A 20793-nucleotide genomic window follows, 5' to 3' on the forward strand; every position below is an offset into this window, starting at 1 on the left:
TGCAAATTGACAGCGTTGCATACAATTTCCATCGCAATAGTGATGTATTTGAAAAAACCATCTCTGTCCCTCTGGATGACTGAATTATAAAAATATTTTTTCAAATATATAGTGATTGTAAGAAGTATATTACAAGCAGTTTTTTAGAAGTGATTCCTACAAGGGCGTTGGGAGCTTCCAAGGGAGCGGAGAGTGAAATTTTAAATCTTGGGGAGGCGTTAGGAAGGCTCAGGAAATTTTTTACAAAAAAAAGACATACACCGTCTTAGCCAATTTAGGCTTTACAGACTGAATAAATGACGTGGACAATAGACTGAGTCGATTTGGGGTCATTTTTGAATTTCCCAAACCCTGGGGTCTTAAAAGCTCCGCCTTGGTCCAAAACTCATCCATGATTTTTTGCAGAATTTTTAAGTAACGTTTACATGAGTAAATTTAAACTTTTAGGTTTGTATGGGAAAATTGAATATTTTGTACTGAAAAATCAACATCGTTTTTGTTTCTTCTGTGGAGCCAAGCTAGCTGATGGCTTTTGTGCCAATTTATAAAATTCCTAAAGTAAATTTTCCGCTGAACAACTTTGTCGAAGATTGTAACTTCGTATCTTATTAGGCAAAAAAAGTTATTAGCAGTTTAACAGGGATATGTCTTTTCGCATTGATAAACCATAAATTCAATTGACATCACTGCAGGGTGCCTGTTGAGGTGCTGCATAACTATTTTTCATGCTATACCTCGCGAGGCTCCAGGAGTGATTCTAATGTCTAATTTTTATGAAAGAAAAACGATTTTAGAAGCATCCTCTATATGTTAGAATAGAGGGATATCAATGTTCATGAAAAAACAACGCGCTATCGTAGATAGAACCTAGCTCACGTAATGTACTGTCTAATCTGTTTATGAACCTTTTGCTATTTTCTTATTTTTAGCTTTAGTTATAAGCTCGCAACTACGTTTTTATGTTGAACTAGCTGACCCGTTGTGCTTTGCTACACCTTCCGAGAATAAATTTAATTTGTAAAAATTTATTCAAATTTAGATTTTAGAGAGCATTTTTTTAAAACAAACCTCATCTTAACTACTTCAGAACCAACAACTTTGAAATGAGAGCTGCAGCTGCAGTTTTGAATTGCAATTCAAAGACGGTATATATTTTTTACTGAAACTTGATCTCCAAACTCGTTTTTCAAGATCTGAAATTTGTACTCTGTACCCAAAAAAAACCTTTTTAAATATGGTCCCTTCTTTGAAAAGCTCTTTATCTTAAATTTACATGGGAGCTCCCCCATCTTTTCCAATTTTGTCCCAAACTGCTTGAAGAAGGTAGGCAAATTTAACCGGCTCGATTTTACATAATACTAATTGAAAGAAAAAGATTCGCATATTGGAAATTATTGCACATTGTACTTTATGAAGATAGATTTTTTTTAACCGATGAATAGTGTGAATCGAAACAGTGTTTTGAGTATAATACTAATATTCTGTATTATGAGCACTTCCACCTCCTGATAAGCTTTAGATGGGGTATTTTTTGGAGTTGAAAAAATAAGCTATAGAAATTAGAAAAAAAAATGATGAAAAGGATTTTTAGTAACCATTTTGAAACAGCTTTTTTCACAAACTTTTAAGTTTACATTTGTTCCGTATATTGGGGCTAGTGTCAATGTAAAGCTTATTTACAGCTGTGTCAAAGTAATGGCTGTAAAATGGATTTAATACGTATTCCTGTTTTTTGTTCTATCAAGTTTCACTGATATATCTGCAGTATTCTTGCAGTATACATTTATGTTTGTTACTCCACTTTTAACGAACGTTATTCAAAGGAAATGACCTTCATTTACAAAGACATTTATGATTTTTTAATATCCGCTTCAGTTTCAACATTCGGAATACCCCTTCTGGTTTTTCCAACATATTGAATCATTTTGAAGATGAATTTCTTAAAAGTTCGACGATCGCCCTTGCCCCACCGTTTAAGTTGACAGGAGGGAATATTGTTTTTAACACTTCAAGGGTATACTAAAAATTTCTCACAAAAATTTTGCGTCCAGTTGAATATCAGTTCTAAAGTCTCGCTTTTCAAATACGAAGCGGATCAAAAGTCTCTTTTATGCAGCCATGTAACACAAAAACTCTTTTCATGTTAAGTATGTACTTGAATTGGTATGTAATCAAAAAGTACGATGGTTTTTCAGAATTATTTAAAATAAAAAGCTCCCAGTTTCATTTCTTAATTAGTTGCAGTTGTGTATTTGGACCGAAGTAACAATCACTGATGAACTGATGTACAAGCTAAGCCTTGAAACGTGTGTAAAGTTCCAACGACCGTTTTCAATCAATTTTATGTGTTTTGGTTGAGCCACCAGATGTCTCCAAGGACACCAGAGAGAACTGTCAAGAAGAAAGTGAAATGTAAACAAAACAAAATAACAAACTATTAGTCAGTTATGAATATGTCGAATTACTATTTGCCGAGTTTTGAAGATTCGCAACACATTTATGATTTGCGTAATAGAAATTTTTAGCTTTAAGCTGTTTTTCTAATTGCTTCAAATTAGCATCACCTAGCATGAAGCACTAAATAGAAACAGATATGAAACGAGAAAATGCTCGCTCAGAATAGCCTAGAATCGGTATTGTTTCATGAGATTTTTAATTTTAAATTCAACTGGATAAAATAACTGGTTCGTCTGGCTTGTCCGAAGTTTTAACAGGTTTTAAGTTAGTCTTTTTTAGTAAAAAGAATGAAGATAAAATGAAACAGGCAAATTTGCCTTGCTGTGAATATATTGAAGCCGTCCATTCTACTACGATGTTAATTTATCAATTTTTGAGATCGTATACGATTGTGCTCTTCCAAGAATGAGGTACTTCAAAAGTTTAATCGGCTTTTTTAAATGATAGTATTCGAAAATTTGTACTGGTTTCTGGAATATAATAAGTGATAATAATTCAAGCTTGTACATCTGTTTGTTATTTCGGCAGTCTCTGTAGTGAAAAAAATATGATGATACTATTTTCCCCTTTTTAAAATTATTCGTGGTTAATCTAATTGTATAGAATAATTCGACTTATTGTATTTATATTTATTAATTTTTGAATTCAAATACCATTGCGTCCTTTCGAAAAATTGTTACATTTAAAAGAGCTATCTAGAAACAGTGCCATCTATTGCGCCGTTCAAAAGTTAGAAATCGAGCAATAGATGGCACCGTTTGTTGTCATTTTTTAACGGCTTCTTTAAAATAGAGCACTGAAAATTTTACACAAGTTTCTGAAGATTTTTTGTTCGAGCTTGTACATCTGTTCATCTGTGTAACAATTTCTAGAAGAAAACATAATTTTTAATTTTTTTTAACAGAAAAAGTTGAACGATTGAACGTGTTCTAATGTTCTCTGAATGAAAAGTCGAATGCTACCTACATTAACACGAACTAAATATGGTAGAATTTTTGCGAATCTTTGTTATGATTCGATTGATAAAATACCAATCCGTGTCACATCTAGGCGTCATTTATTACCACGTGCAATTAAGCAAGAAAAAAACACATCTAGGTTGCATATCGCCCCCACGTGCATAAGAAACATTGGTACTTGGTTGAGAAACAGGCGCCTGATTGTTAAATTTTTCCTGCGATCAATAAACAGTATGCTTTAGTTGCTATCCACTTGCGACGACGTTTGCATGACCATAGAGACGAAAAACAAACCCTCCAAATAAAAGACAATCTCTAAAAATGGATGCCATGACTTTTCAATTTCAGAACTTGGCAAAAAAAAATGTATATGTTTTATTCGATCGACAAAATGTCAATCTGGATCTCATCTAGGCGTCATTCATAACCATGTGCTGTACAAATGAGCTAGGAATCAAGTAGAAAAAAAATCACATCAAGGCTTCATATCGCCACCCCTTGCATTGAAAATATTCTTGGTTGAGAAATACGTGCCAGAATATTCCCACTGATCAGTATGCTATGCCTGGGTTATTATCCTTTTGCGACGCTGGCTCCCGACGCCTCGACCTTGGAGACGAAAAACAAACCGCCCAAAGGAAAAAAAAATCTCAATAAAATGGATGTCATGACTTTAATTTGTTTCGAAAAATTACATATTTTGTATGGAAGCCCCCCCTCTCTTAAGTCGGATGGAATTTTGACTATTACAGAAACCATCCCCGGCCTCAAAAACCCTCAGATGCCAATTTTGACGATGATCGGTTCAGTAGTTTCCGAGTCTATAGGGAACAGACAGACAGACAAACATTCATTTTTATATATATATAGATAAAGAGTCAAATGGATTATTTCGAGTTTGTTTGCGGAGTAGTAGCGAAAAACTGCTCCGGAGTAAACGGTGTATATCAATGTGATGGCAGTTCTGGATTTAGAATGTTTATACATCCTTTGCGGAGTAGTAGCGAAAAACTGCTCCGGAGTAAACGGTGTATATCAATGTGATGGCAGTTCTGGATTTAGAATGTTTATACATCCTTTACTCAAATTGAGTTTTTAATGTAACGGAACATTATTTTTTCAAAAGGGTTTTACCGTTAAGTAGTGCCTATGTTGGCCTATCATGAGGTACTGAAAATGATTTTTGTTTACTTTTGGAGATAGATCCTTTTCACGTGTTGGTACAGATTTTTCTGCCAATTTTTTGTTTTATATAAGCTGATTGCTCAGTTAAAATAAAAAAAACAATGGATTTCAAGAAGAAAGTCACTGAATTTTCAGTTGTTCTCAAATTTCCATGTTGTGAGTATGATGTTAGAAACTAAAAACTTTTATTGCTTTGAATGAATCTTCGAAACCAGTTTAAGTTTAGCTGACACAGTGAAATTTCAATATTTGAACCGGGATGTTCACAATCTTTAAACAGAAACACCATCTTTTTTAGACATTTTGTCTTTCGGCTAAATTTTCAGACAACAAAAAATTATAATAATTTTTTTTCTTCATAAAAAATAGTGAATACGCAGACAATTTCAAAATGGTACAATCTATGAAAATCGGTTCAATATTTTTAAAGATACAGTCAAAATAGTAATCTGGGTCTATATAGCCCCAACCGGCTAGTTGTCCTTTTTTTAACCGTAAAGGAAGGTTAAGAATGTTTTTCTCGATTTTTTTTATTTTTTTTTTATTAAAGAGAAATGTTAAAAAAGGCTAGATTTATATGTTTAAAACAATGTTTTATTTTTGTTGGATTATAGCTTAATTAGATTAAAAACAAAATTTAATAAATTATCATCAGATTAAATCTGAATATTTTCATTTCAATATTCAAGTAGTGCATTTTATCCACCATGTCCTCCTGGAAACTTGTTGGCTTCCTCAGAAATTGCTGAAACTTTCTAACCTCAACTTTGGGAATTGTCATTACCTTCGGTCGTAGCCATCATCATCACCTTAATGACACGTTCTAACCAGAGCGAAGAAAGAAAAAAAGGCACAAAAAAGCACATCTAGCCAGACCAGTAAACTGTAGGGAAACTCGGGGGTGTTCAAGATAGAAGTAATTCCTGTGTGTTGTGTAATAGGTTTTGAAGCGCTTGAAAATGTTGTTTCCTTTTCCGTGTGGATGGCGGAAAATTGGTCGTGGGCGGAAAAACATATTCTTAGATCATAAAATCAACGAGAGATGACAAAGTAATCAAGTTGTGCAAATTTTGTGATAACAATCAGTACAGTTGAGAGCTAAAAGAAGACAAGAGGATGAAAGGTGTTGACATGCGTTAAAATTACCCTGATAGCATTTCTTCAATGAGCTATTGTGACTCGCTTTGATGTTCTAGGATTTTTTTTCACAGCTCATAGGAAACGCTTTTTATGATAGATGGCAGTCTTTAATTATATCTCGAATGTACATACCTTTCTCAAACTTGAAAAGAATCGTGAATGAGTGTTTATATAATAAGAGGGTTTGAAAGCTTAAAGCACTGTAGCTGATTTTTTTTTAGGTTTTAACATATTTGTGTCATTCGCATCTTAAGGTCAAAGATGCATTTGGCGTAGAGCTTTTAAAAAACCTAACCGTTACAACTGTGTTCGATGTTTAGTCTTGGGCTCAAACTCGTGGAGATCGGCTCAGGAGCAAAGCAACTGCCTTATAAAGTATACAAACTGAGCTATATCACAAGCTGAAGCGGAGATATGGCAGTACCTTCGTTCTTAATTTTCAATTTATTTTCTTTTCCTTTTTTTTTAAATTGTTTCTTCCAGAAGGAAGCATTTCATAGTTTAAATGTTTAACAATCAGTTTGCAAAACAAAAAAAATTGTAAAAAAAATCTACAATATTGTTTTATTCCTAACATGGAATTTTGCAGAAAAAATAATCAAATTTTTAAACATTATTCTATTCGAGCAATAGATGTATAAATTTCAACATTTTTCGATGCCGTAAAACACGGACGAATTGGCTTAGTGAAATCACTTACAAACTTTTTATTGCTTTTATTATCCTATTCCAACACTGTGCTTGAAAAAATATATTTCGGAAAATTAATATTTTTGAATAAATATATTTATAATTCAGTTACTAGTCAGGACTAAAGTGTATAAAAATGCAAATCAAAGATTCACCTCTTAAAGCTCGTTTCCATAAGCTGGAATTTGATTGTTTAGCATCACGCGTTTGTTAATTTCAGAATTTCATCCATCCAAACATTATTTTTTATGAATTCAGCTAGTTGGATATTATGTAGTATTTTTTGCCCCTAAATGTATGATGCGTTATGACATCATAAATATATCAAAAACTATAAATTTTCAATCGTTTTATTTTTTTTATCAAAAATAAAATTTGTTGCAACTTACTCCTTTTTCTTAGTATCATTTGAAATGGCTATTAAAATAGAAGAACCTTAATTAGTAACTGGACACTATTCGTTAGGACGTTTGCTGTAAATTTTCACCTATATACTACAGCCCACACATACACGCAATTTAAATTAAGGCGAATGCGTGCTGGACGATCGTTAGATTTATAATTATTTTCTTTCTCATTAAAATCCCAAACCCAAGGGATCTCTATTTGCCGAGCTGCTAATGTAATTTATGATAAACATTCATTCCCATTTTAATTATTTACAGATGCAAATGAGCAAAATTTGTGTCCGGCCAGCACCGAAGATAGCCTCGAAATCAATCTGCCCGGGACTGAGATAGAGATAAAAGCACCGGAAAGCTGTACCTGGCCCAACGCATTACAGGTAAGTGTACAAAGGAAAATATCAACTTTACCTGCCAACCTTTCCCGGTTTTATTTTCGGTTATATGGGTTCACCGGACACTGTAATTGGTCTGCTTCCGGAAGCTGCACTCCAAAGATCACGTGGCTGTGGCATGATAAGGTTTGAATTAACCAACCCTTTTTTGTTACGTTAAATACTCCTTTTTATTACATGTAAGTTCCCACATAAGAAAAGGGATAATATGCAAGGTTTTTCATACATATGATCATATTCTTCAAGAATAAATTGGAAATGAATCAATCAGGAAAAGTAATATTGACAGAGAAATTAAGGAAAATGCAAAAACTCATTATTACGAAAATGCTGAAAAAATTACTGACTGCACTGTGCTAGACTTGAACTCTCAATCTCCTGCTTTCTAGGCCAATGCAGTACCGACTATGCTACAGGAGTCTGTAGAAGACCCAGTAGACTGAGTCGATTTGGGGTAATTTTTTAATTTCTCAAACCCTGGGATCTGAAAAATTTCGTTATGGTTAAAAAATCATCCATGATTTTTTGCAGAATTTGTAAGTAACGTTCACATTCGTAAATTTGAACTTTTAGTTTGTATGAGAAAGTTGAATATTTTGTACTGAAAAATCAACATCATTTTTCATTCTTCTGTGGAGCCGACCTGTTTATGGTTTTTGTGCCAATTTATAAATGTTTAAAGGAAATTTAACAACTTTGTCCAAGACCATAACTTTGTATTTTATAAGGCAAAAAGTTATTAGCTGTTTAACAGGGGTATGTCTTTTTGCATCGAAAAACAATAAACTCAGGTGACATCACTGATGGTGCCTGGCAAAGTACTGCATAAAAAGTAGTCATACAATACCTTGCTAGGCACCAGCAGTGATGCCAATTGTATGTAAACAAAAATGATGTTGATTCTTCAGTACAAAATATTTAATTTTCCCATACAAATCTGAAAGTTAAAATCTTACCCAGACTGGGAGAATTGTTTCGTCAACGTCCTGATTGGCTCATTTCCAATAAAAATACAAGGACTTAAGTAAAAATCGTTAAAATACAAAAAAAAAACAATACCAAACTGGACCTCATTTCAATAGTTTATGATATTTTAACGAAATTTTGAGCTTTCTAACCTTTCTAAATTCCGTCAATGAAATACTGATATTTGTATGATTTCAAATAGAAAATAGAATCTCTGAACGTTCGTGATGATTATTCAATCAATCAAACGAAAAATGTTCTAACAAGCTGAGGATAGTTCTAAACACTTTTGATTTATTTACTTCTAACAATCTCACTCTAATTACGAAAACAGCGAGACGTTCTCAAGTTCGTTAACAACTTCGCGATAAACTGAAAGCGGCCTGAAAGCGACCAAAAGCAATTAACAGGCGGCCGGCACGATGAATCATAATTTATGCTAATTGGTTAAGCAGAACACAATTCAGCAGCGGCACATATTATTTATTTGGTTTTTAGGGCGGGAAGTGGGGTTAGGTTTGATATTTTTTGGCGCTTCTTTCGAAATGGTTGAAAATAAACAGACCCTTGACGAAATTTAGCCTTGGTCCCAAAAAGCCACGGGTATAAATTCAATGAGATCATGGTCCCAATAATTTCCATTGAAATAACACTAGGTTTATAGACTTTTCAGTTAAACCTATATAAGTACTAGATTAACCCTCGTGTGGATCAGCAAACAAACTTTTAGTAAAAAATGGGGATTAAAACCGAGGATGAAACATTTGATATACTCGGCTATTATGAAACCAAGAATTACCTATGCAGCTCTGGTGTGGTGGCCTAGAACAGAAGAAAAGACAACACAAAAACTTTTTGACAAACTCCACAGAACTATACTCCTATGCATAACAGGTGCTATGCGCAGTACACCAACAAAATCCATGGAAGCGATGCTGTGGCTCCTACCGATTCATCAAGGCGTACAACTTGAAGCAAAAAAACAAGTTCTAAGGCTCGAAAACAACAAACTACTAATTGAGGGAGCCAACAGAGGACACTCAAAAATTCTCGACAAATACAAAATAAATCCAATCATTTGCCGTAATCAGGATTGGACGACGATAGTACGAAGAACAAAACGACTTGTAGGCTCTCCAAACTGGTATAGATGTTCAGTATCCCGGAACAAACGCATCATTGCACTTAGTGGCTCGTTGAATCCGTATGAAGATCGGTGAATTTGACTTGCGAGTAACGAATTAGATCGTAGATTCCTCGATGGGGCACTGAAGTTTATCAAACTTAGCAGCTTAGGCGATTGCACTTCTCCATTCATTATTTTGGCGATGTATGCGGCCTGTTGAGTCTTTCGGCGGCATCCAAGAGTATCAAGACCCAAGAGTTGGCATCGGTCTGGATAAGCAGGAAGATCTTCGGGATGGCGCCAGGGCAGGTGTCTCAAGGCGAATCTGATAAACCGCTTCTGAACACGCTCTAACGGGTGTTCAATAAAAAATGAGAATGTTTTCAATACCGTTAAGCGTAAAATTTTCTTTCTCCAAGAAAATTGCTCTTTGGGCTCCTTAGAAACAGTAGGCGTGTTTGGTTTTGCTAGTTTGAATTTAGTCAAAGCAAAGATGGCGTCGAAAGAAAAACGTGCTCCGCGAACGCATTGTACGGTTCTACGAAACGCATTTCCAGCAAGGAAAAAAAATTGACGGTGGCACATTTTAAGGAAGAAAATGTACCTGTCAGCAGGGGTGTTATACTCCTCAAAACAGCACAATGTGTATAAAAGCACAATGTGAACGCAAGCTTTCTAGAACTGCGCGCACGGCGATAGAATATCTACTGCTCGCTCTCTTACTGCGCGCCGATAACCGGATTTTCTGAGAGGTTTCTCACAATGCTGAAAAACACAATGAGCTGATCCACTCTGCTCAATGTGCTGCTCAATGTGAACTCTGGCTTTAGAAATTTGCCAAGCACGCTTCTTCGTTTTATTTTTTCTTCTCATCAGTAGAAAACAAAAACGATCATCGTTCGTCCAGTCCGGCACGAAGACACACCGCCTGCTTGCAAGGAAGAAAATAACTAGCAACAGCAACAACACAAAAGAAATTCGGTTGGGCTCGGCCTGCCGGCTGCCGAGCAGCGATGTCACGAAAATCTGTTTATAATTCTGTTAAATTGTACACGTATGGACGAAGATCAGACTCATTTATGATACAGATTTTTTTTGTGGCAACGGTGTTCGGCAGCCGGCAGGCCGAGCCCGCCGAAATTTCGGCTTTGTTGTTGCTGTTGCTTGATTATTGGGAAAGAATTCGCTTTCGTTTGTTGAATTCAGCGTTGTGGTGGTATACTGGTACACATTGTGCAGCTCAATGTGCTGAGGGCTATCGTTGCGTAGCACAGTGATTTGCTTCGATGTGGCACATTGATGGACAGCTAGCTCAGTCAGTGCTCGGTTTTGCTCTCTCAATGTGCTATGGAAAAAATGCACATTGAGCTCATTGTGTGAGCGAATGACACCCCTGCCTGTCAGTACGGTATATCGTATTCTGAGTTCCCTGAACGTAGAGCGGAAGGTCGGAAGTGGTCGTTCGGTGACGATAATGACGAAGCAGAGGAAGACATCGTTAAAGAAGCTGTTTGACAACAAGGACGCAACCAACCTGCGTGACGCCGGTCGGAAATATGGCTGCTCCCACGTATTGATCCATCGTACCCTCAAGATGGAAGGAATCGTCTGCAGGAAGAAGACGGGTTCGCCGGAGTACACGGAGGAGCAGATTGAGACGGTTAAATCACAGTGTCGGTGGATGACCAAAAAATACCGCGGGATGTCATTCGTTCTGGATGACGAAAGCTATTTTCCGCTGTCCAAAACGCATATTCCAGGAAATGATAATTACTACTCCAGCGACAAGTCATCCACACCGCCTGAAGTGAAATACAAGTTCAAGCACAAGTTTGAAAAAAAGGTTATGTTGTACATCGCCATTTCCGACCGGGGCATTTCAAAGCCTTGGTTTAAGCCGAGCGGTCTGGCAATCAACCAACAAATCTATCAATAAGAGTGCCTCAATAAAATCCTGCTGCCGTTCCTGAACGAGCATCACGCAGATGGGAAGTACGTCTTCTGGCCGGACAAGGCGTCATCCCATTATGCCAAGAAGACGCTGGCGTACCTTGAGGAGAAAAAGATACCGTTCGTGCCGAAAGATCGTAACCCAACAAACTTGTCCCAGTGCCGCCCAATAGAGGATTTCTTTGGCTCACTGTGTGCCCTAGTGTGTAGAAACAATTGGAGGGCCAAGAACACGAAGCAACTGACTACAATAATCCGAAATTGTATCCGGAAAATGGACGTAAGTGCCGTACAACGTTCTTGTGAGAGCATCGCGACAAAGTTGCGTCGAACATCAGACCTTACTCTAACATTCACTGACATGTTTTTTGAAGAAAATACATTATGTTATTAATAAAAAAATACTGAAATCGATAAAAAAAAAATAACAATTTTTTCATATGTGATTGGAAAAATTCTCATTTTTTTATTCAACACCCGTTATTCGCAGAATCCAACTTAACTGGTAAGGAGCCCAGACAATAGAAGCATGTTCAATCACTGACCTGACAAGGGCACAGTACAGAGACTTCAAGCATAGAGGATCTGTGAAATCACGTGCCACTTAGGTGATGAATCCGAGTTGACGATTAGCTTTGTTGATGACTGAAGAGCGTTGACTATTGAACGTGAGTTGAGAATCAAGTATTACTCCAATGTCATTTACCTCTGAAACCCGGTTCAAAATCTGGTAGCCGATGTTATTATCATAAAGAAGTGGCGTTTTACCTCGATGGAATGTTATGACAGTGCATTTCGAGACACTAACGGACAGTTTGTTTTGTTCACACCAATCTCCGAAACGATGCAACAGCACTTGAAGGTGAACGCAATCAGCAGTAGTTTCAACGGGAACAAATATTTTTAAATCATCAGCTTATCCAATTTTGGTTCCGTCGTCTAAGCTGAGAATTAGATCATTAAAGAATAGCGCAAAGAATAGAGGTCCCAAGTTACTTCCTTGAGGAACGCCAGATTGATTCGTGAAGGGAAAAGATCATCTGAGCATCTTCTGTGTGACTGCTCTTGTCTTATATCAAAAGGATCAAAACTTCTCGGAAAAGGTATATTGGATACTTCCAAAATATATTCTATATGTTCCAAGAAGGTTGTCAACTTCATTCGTGTAGTTCTTCCAGATTGGGAAAATGCTAAACAACAAGAAAGTGACACTGTTGAAATCAATCAGAGTGATCTATCTTGATTAGCCACATTAAACAGGGGACAAACCACAAAAGATCTAACATCTGGTCGCAGTGCAGTGGTAGGAACCCAACAAGGAAAAAAAAAATCCTTGTGTGCGTTGCGACATAACCATAACATAGAATTATATCCCCAAAAAAGATACATCCTATGAACTGACTAGCAAAATTATTTAAATACCTGTTCGAGTCATCATTTTGATTTTTCTTTGTTCTTTGTCCTTAATCTTAAATTTCTTTGCTTCGAAACCTTGGCTTACAACTTTCACTGAGATTTATCCATCGAGGTTTCTTGAAAAGTTCATCTTCCTTGGAATTTGATTATTTCTAGTGCAACTTTAAATGATATTGAATAATGTAAACATGCCATTTAAAAAAATCTTCCAAAAAGTACCATTTAACTTCAAAAAAGTGACTTGACACCTTCAATGAAGTTGTGTAGTTTTAAAATTGTCACAACACTCCCATATAAGGTTTGTCTCAAAACTCACTTTGAAATAAGTTATACGAATATTTCGTTTTTTGAGGTAACTTTTTGAAAAAAATGTCTTTTAAACATGTTGTTTCAAAAGATAGAACTTTGACGTCTTCATCGAAGTTTCTTATAATTTGATGATCCACAACATTTCTGAAGACATTGCAGTGGTAAAATGATAAATACAAAAAATAGAAAAATAATCTCACTTATAGATGAATTGATCAGGCAAAAGATTACAATAAAATATTTTAAACATTTTAAAACGATGAAACATTGTAGAACATACCATAAATCTACTTTGACAATTAGGCCTTCAGAAAGCCCATGATCACGTTTTTCGAGTTTTAAACCACACCGGTGCGAATTTAATACAACGAGTGAGTAAGGGAAGAAATTGAAACATATATTTGTAATCGAGGAGGTTTCTGTTTAAACTTTAAACTATTGGTTTGTTACGTTCAGGTGAATCTAGTTTAATAAAACTAGTATATCTACAGCATTTTTGAACTAAGTAAGCTGAAGATCATTTTTGATGTAAAATCGGGCGCTGAATCCGAAAATGAAATTCAAAAAAATCTAAGCAAAATAGTTTTTTAGTTATGCTCCAAATAATAAATTTTTAATGAAATTACCGACTTATATCGGCCAATTTTCTGCATGATTAAAAGCTAGCAAAAAATTAAGCTTATGAATCGTTAAACCCATAAATCAAAGATCAACTTCATTTCAAGCTTATTTAAATTATCTCCAAACAAATTTTCATACAAAATTGAAAAGCGTTGCGCTAAATCAGGAATCAACCAAATCATTTCAAATTTTACACTGAAGCTTGGTGACCCAAAATACATCGAAATAACATATGGGAGGCAAAAAGTTATGTTTTGTAGCGGTCTATTGCTGCATACATTTGGGAGTAAAGCTGAAGCTACTAGCTGAAATCATAAAAAATAATGTTTGGATGGATAAAATTTTAAAATTAACAAACGTGTGATGGAAAAAAAATGTATGTCAGCATAGAAAAATTATATGTCGGCATAAAAAGATTTTCGAAAGGTGAATCTTTGATTTGATAAAAATATTAATTTAAAAAAAAAAATGGTAGACGACAAATAACGTTAAAACAATTGAAGAGGTTTATGTCGGGAAATCATATATGGGTTACATTACAAAGCCTTCAAAACAAGTTTTTATCAGGACTTTCAAAATGAAAGTTCTGGATCTGTAGTGCGTAAGAATATCTGAATAAAATTAATATTGGGTGGAGGAACAAATTTGCTTATTTATAAAAAAAATGGATCAAAATAAAGTAAATAACTATTCTAAGAAAATGGTTCTGAGACCTTGGTCATCTAGCAGTTCCTTTTTTCAATTTTACGGATGTACTAAAGTATACTAAACTAACAATCATGTTTGGAGATTGAACTTTAAAATGTATAACATTGTGTTTCTTCTAGTATTTAATATGCACTCTCCTATTTAAAAAGTAACGAGAAATTCGAAAACACTCGTAAAACGGGTTAAGAATGATCACCGGGGTAGCTTTGATCAACATGATATTTGCCACATTATCATCAATAAATAAGTCTAAAGTTAAAATACCTTAAAACTTTTTTCTACGTTTAAAAACCTACATGTAAACTTTCAAATCGGGTAAAACTTGGTTCGTTTTTGAAAATTTTAATTGAAAGTAAAAATGTAATTTCAAAATCTTGAAATGTCTATGTTTTCGAAGCCTCGCAAACAAACAACCTTCCTAATGAAATCAAAGCGTTTAAAAGCATCAGGTTGATTTATGTGACAGTTAAACTTTTTTCCCTGGTAAATGTATAGTGTATTATTTGTATTTTGAGGAAATTTTTGATACACAAAAATTGGGACGTTTTCTAAATGTAAGCCAGTCTAGGATAAAAGGCTAGAAACCCTATCAAATGGTAAAGTTTGGAGGAAAAAATAAAAGGGAAATAGTGCGAAGGCCTAGATAATTGAATGAAGACAAAATATCATTTTTTTGTAGTTAAAGTTTTATAAATAATGTTTAACAAATTTAGCCCCTTAATTTATGTAGCATCATTGTACATCTTTCGATTTTAATTGTTGTTCGGCCTTAACACACGAACTTCCTTAGTTTATCAATTACTAGCATTTGAAAATATTATGAAGGTGTATCCTTTATGATCAAGAAAACTCGTTAAAACCGTCAAAATAGAGACTGATCAATGTTACCGCAAAGCATCAAATTCTAAACAAAGACGAAATCGATATTTAAATCAAATTTAAAGTAGTCCCCGTTTTACGGTACTTAGAAAGTCTGTTCGTAAATATCACGTATGTATGTATTTGATGAAATTTCAAACGTATTTGATACGCCAAACTATTCGTAATGTGAATTCGCGGTGCAAACGTTGATAGAGCTTTCCTGCAGGAATCCGTGAACAAGAGAGTCTTCCGGATTTCCGTGCCTTTCCACAGCCCGGTCATTATTATCATTATGGAGGCCAACGAGCAATATCAGAGTGGGTTTTCGGGTGGGTTTCGGTTTGGTTCCAGCCAAGTCCACGTCTCGTTCAGTCATAACTCGAGCATTGCATAAAAGAGAAAGATTATGCAAGCAGACCCCTTCAAAGGTTTGCCTGCCGTGCGTCCCAGGGAAGTGAGCTTCTGGTGTAGATTTCCGGTCGGAAGTTTCTCCCGCAGCAAACTCAAACGTCTGTGGGATGATGCTGGATTTGGGGCAAATATGTGCACGCTCTTGGCTCTTGGAACTTTTGATGCCTTATAGGTACCGGTCAGCCAGCTCAGATTGTGGGATGAAAGTTGGTCAAAACGGCCCGGGGAAGATTATGTGGATTTACAAGACTTCGCCTTGTCTAGCCATGAGAGCTACTCGTACTTAGTCCAAGGACCCACACAAGAAGCTCTCTTCTATTTTATTTCCGTCGAGCTGGATCTCCTTCTCGGCATGTTTCAACGTAATTAATGCAATTATGGCTGAGAGTCTGGTTGGAAAACATACGTGAAGTAGGGATTGGGTTGCTGGAACTCTATACGAATGCTGCAAACTGTGAGTAATCCCAACTGCGGCGAAATTTTCCGATTGGATATGAAGTTTTCATTGTGGCGTTCGTTGAAATAAGAGGGATAAACATTTATATTATGCTTGTAATCGGATCATTAAGTTCTTATCAACTTTGTTTTGGTGGATTATGAATTCGTGCGAAGGCTGAGAGTAATAGGAGTAAACACAATTTTTTTGATTGCCGAGTAGAGGAATGAAATAAAAATTATTGGAAGAAATATTTTTGAAATTCCGATCTTTAACACACTCAAAACAACAACAAAAAAGAAAACTCATAACAACAACAAATCTCTTATACAAAATTCAACAAACAGTAATAGTGATCAGATTGTTTTACACAACACAGATAGAGATTCGTACACATTTAAAACAGTTTTACCAATTGACAGTTTCATAGATTAGCGAAACAACTGAACGAAAAAAAAGAAACATCATTGTAAGTACACAAACACTATTTTATTAGACCGACACTATTTTATACTTTGGAATCATCATAAAACATAAACTAAATGGGTCGATTCACGATTACGTATTCTCCCTTTTGTGGTGACAGTTCGCACGTCCTGTTTACAAAATTTTACGAACGAGAAATAGGGTGCGGCTAAATTTTTCGTGTAGCTCAAACTCAGTTTAAGGATAGCAAAAAACCAAGTTCCATTTTGTGAATTAAATTTAGCGCATTTTTTTGGTTTCTCATGTCTATCTCTTTGAAAATTAACAGAAAGTTGAAAATTCTTAAAAATTTCAAAAAGGAGGTTTTTTTATTAACATGTTTCAACATGTTTTCAAAACCCTTCTTCAACACATTTGTTCTGGACCAACCGCATTGAATAAGCTAGGAAAGTGCGTCTACCTAAAAAAAATACAATAGAATGTACAAATGTGGAAACTTCTAGAGATTTCGAATGTGCCGAATCGATTGTCCGAAAATTTCTTGTGTTATTTTGACCGGAAGCTGTAAAACAAATGCACATACTTATACGACAACACTATTCAGCGACAGAAGAATCCAATATAGGAAAATTCTCCGGTGAACATTCCGAAAGAAAAGGCTGAACTATTATGAATTATTACGATATGATATTTTTGAGGAATAATAATAACGTCAGATAGTTTAACCACTTATCACACTGACATGAGACTTATAGAACAAAATTTCTCTAAGGTTTTGGCTAGAAGCCTCCTATCGTTGACATTGCGCGACAGCAATTCGAGCATGAAAATTTTACTGGTATAGACATTTTCGTTAATTTTCGAGCAGCGCAAAAAATCGAAATCGAATGTCCAGTCAGTGGTCAGTAGTTTAACTTTAAAGTTTAAGTCCATTTATTCCAGCTGGATTAACAAACGAAATGATTGATTTTTCATTATTTGATACTTAACCCTTCGTTTCATAAAGTAACAAATTTGCAACAATTAATTAAAGCTGTTGTGAATTATGCAGAAATTCAAAAAGTCAACTTTTTTCTTCATGGCAATCATATTTCTAACTTCAAGATACCATTCAATTAAAAAAAAATGACCTTCCGAGTATATATGTACAAACTAGACCAACTTCAATCTGAAAAATATGAAATGTTAAAATAGGCTTATTTTTCAGAACTTTGACCTAGTCCAATTCGCACCGACGAAAAAAATTTTGACTGTGTGTTTTTGAAAGTTTCATCGTTTAAACAGTGTATATGTGTCCCGATGAAAGTATTATTATTTTAATGTTATATTATCATGTTATCGAGACATTTTTAAAAAATAATACAGATGCATTAGCCTCTAACTGAATTAAATGGCTACTAACTGTAGAAATATGGGAAAAAACAGTAAAAAATCCTTTTGACTAGATCATCAATTTTTCGTATCATAAAGTTAAAAAAATGGCATTAATTACGAAACCTCGTTAGAAATCCTGCATAAAAGTTGAAAAATTGTATTTCCAAAGGGTCACATATATATGTATGTTGAATGTTGGTTATCCACCATGGGTGCACGGATTCACCGCAGTTTCTGCCTAAGTATGTTTTCAAATGTATTCTCAGACTATTAAGTTCGATAATATATTTCCAAAGGGTCACATTAAGTACAAATTTGTGACTTTTGAGTAGTTTAAGTATTTGTAGTAATAGTTAGAATCTTTAATTTTTCAAATACAACAAGCGCTGTGTTTCTATGATTTTAAATATTACATTGTGATCTCCGGGAAAGATTTTCTGGGTTCGAAATAAATATTTTTGCATTTTTAGTAAATTAATTACTAACATACTTTTTTCCATACTTGTACATTGAATTTTGAAGAGCAAATGCATTACATGTTCTCAACACTATACATTGTAGTACCCTAGTTTGTAACATGAGTTCCATAATGTGCTTCAATTACTTTTTATCATTTAAACAGTATTTATGTTTACAATATTGATGTTTTCAGAACGAATGTGATAAGGAAACGGTGCATGATGGTGAAATAGCAGTTTATTTTAGTCCTACTTATTTATAATTCCGTTAACTCTTCTGAATGTGTACCATATTGAACCCTAAACGTTCCCCTTCCCTCTTCCAAATTAGAATCAAAGCTAACAGTTGAGTCACCGCAACTATTACGGCTCCTTCCTCTACTAACATGGATTAAATAGTGATCCACTCGGCAAAATGAAGCTTATAAGTAAAATGCCTTAATAAATAAACCTATGATTAAAAAAAATCAACAAAAGTTATATGAGTGCATTTTTCTATCAGTTTTGATTTTTAAGGAATGTAGAAAATATTGTTTTTTGTTTTTTTTTATTATTGGTGTTTCAATAAACAATGAAAATTGTTTCTTCAACAATTTGTATTCCCTGATTTTCAAGTTACTTGGTTCTTTGCAAATAAGTAAACCATGTACAACAATCACTTTTTCTGTTATAAATGATAATTCGTTGTTGTCAACCGAATATGAACTTTTTTTTTAGATTGTTATATATTGCGCTAAAAACCATGAACACGAAGATCATAAAACCACATAAAATCTTTCACAAAAATGAAGTTACTAAAAAGAACTGGAGATTTGTCGATCTAATTAATCTCAATAATGCATGTAAGCACATACTTAGGTAGGAACTGCGGTGAATCCGTGCACCCATGGTGGATAACCAGCATACATAGGTTCTACCCCCATCTAAATGGTGTCCAGACACTAGGTTTACGAAGTTTTTGAGCTCAAACTATGATTAGTGCAAGATAAACTAAGAGTTAATATTAATATCTAGCTGTCTTGTGTAAGGAACAAAAAGGTATAACCATTTCATGTTGTTGCAAATTTTCAACAATTGATATTTTGGCTAAATACTCGAAATGTGTGAAAATTATATTTTTTCATTATTTTTCCCTTCATGTACTCATCATTGCGCACTATTGAGAATTTTTAAAGAAAAAATATAAAATCATGAAATGAAGGGTTAAAACATCTAATTTTCTTTCCAATTTTTTTTATCACAAAATTGAGCTGAGAACTTTTGCTAAAAGCGTATGAATGAGAATTAAATAAGGACCCAGATGTTTGCTTTGCTTCAGCAGCGTGTGGAATTGGAAAATAAGGAATCATAACAGGATTTTTTTTTTTTTTAAGTATGTTTATTTGTCTAGTAATTGGTTTAAATTAGGTTTTTAACATTCAGTATTTAAATAAAAAAGTAGATCATTCGTATCTATTGCACTGCTGGATTCATAAACATAAATAACGTAGTTAGAAAACACTTTTAAAATATTAACTTTTTGATCTGGTCCTATCCGTTGCAGTGTCGGATATCGTAGGTCTTCAAATGAGAACCGCCCTCGTCCATTCGTAATCACTTCGATTTTCCTTTGAAGAACATCCCATGCTGGTGAAACTCGATTACATGTCGCAAATTTATGTTCTAGAGTTTCAATGTTGTTACAGTGATCACAAAATTCACTGATTGTTCTCCCCATCCTATGCAACAATTGTTTGTGCGCAATTCTTTCATTTGTCAGCAAGTAAAGTATGTCTCGCTGTTTCGAAGATAAACGACGACAAGCTATGTTTTTCCACGTCCTGGGCCAGTTTATTGTAGGGTGTTTCACTTCTACTTTGGGTCTGTCGAATCACGAAGTGTCAAAACCAGTGAGGCCAGGCAGTGCGTGAATCGACCTATATTTTATCTTTCACACACACTTTCTACACACTTGCTAGATTCCTTGATAAAGGCTAAATATAAGCCGAAACATCGGATGTTGTGATAAAAATCGTTTTTTAATCACTTAACAGACTGAAACCGCCGAAAAATCCAAATCGTTAAATAAATTATATTTTTAATACGATATCACCCACCTCCCATCTCTTTGATTCTTAAATCAGGAAAGCATGTTTTAGAGACGGAAAATCACTTTTCACTTTAATTGACTACTTCACATGGTAAACTTCCGCTTGTGAAACTATATTGTATCACAAATTTGTCACTTTTGTCACCCCGCCATATTGATAGACGTACTTAGTGATCCCCCCAACGTTTTTCTTTATTTTTAAAGCTTCCTGGCAATGTTTGTAGCTATCAAAATCTTAAAATTCGAAAGCAAAAGGTCGAAATTAAATTGGAAAAATCTTTTCAAACTAATCTCATTTATATAAATTTGTCAATTTGCCATTAAAACCAAATCGCTCAGTCGATAATTCGTCTGATGCTGCTCGCCAATGCATTAATAATTAGTAGAACTTAACCTATAATCAGTTTTTGAC

The 20793-nt window shown here is 34.7% G+C and overlaps 1 protein-coding gene across 7 annotated transcripts in view; it reads left to right on the forward strand.

Moving 5' to 3' along the window:
- The window catches only part of LOC129757752 (protein eva-1), a 672047-nt gene that overhangs the window by 460759 nt on the left and 190495 nt on the right, over positions 1–20793 (forward strand). For all 7 annotated transcript variants that reach the window (XM_055755046.1, XM_055755051.1, XM_055755047.1 and 4 more), the window contains one exon: positions 7097–7215. In XM_055755046.1, the coding sequence (XP_055611021.1) occupies positions 7097–7215 (119 nt within the window). The remainder of the gene's footprint in view (positions 1–7096; positions 7216–20793) is intronic.

The sequence above is a fragment of the Uranotaenia lowii genome, chromosome 3 (assembly GCF_029784155.1).
Source record: "Uranotaenia lowii strain MFRU-FL chromosome 3, ASM2978415v1, whole genome shotgun sequence".
Classification (NCBI taxonomy): Eukaryota; Metazoa; Arthropoda; class Insecta; order Diptera; family Culicidae; genus Uranotaenia; species Uranotaenia lowii.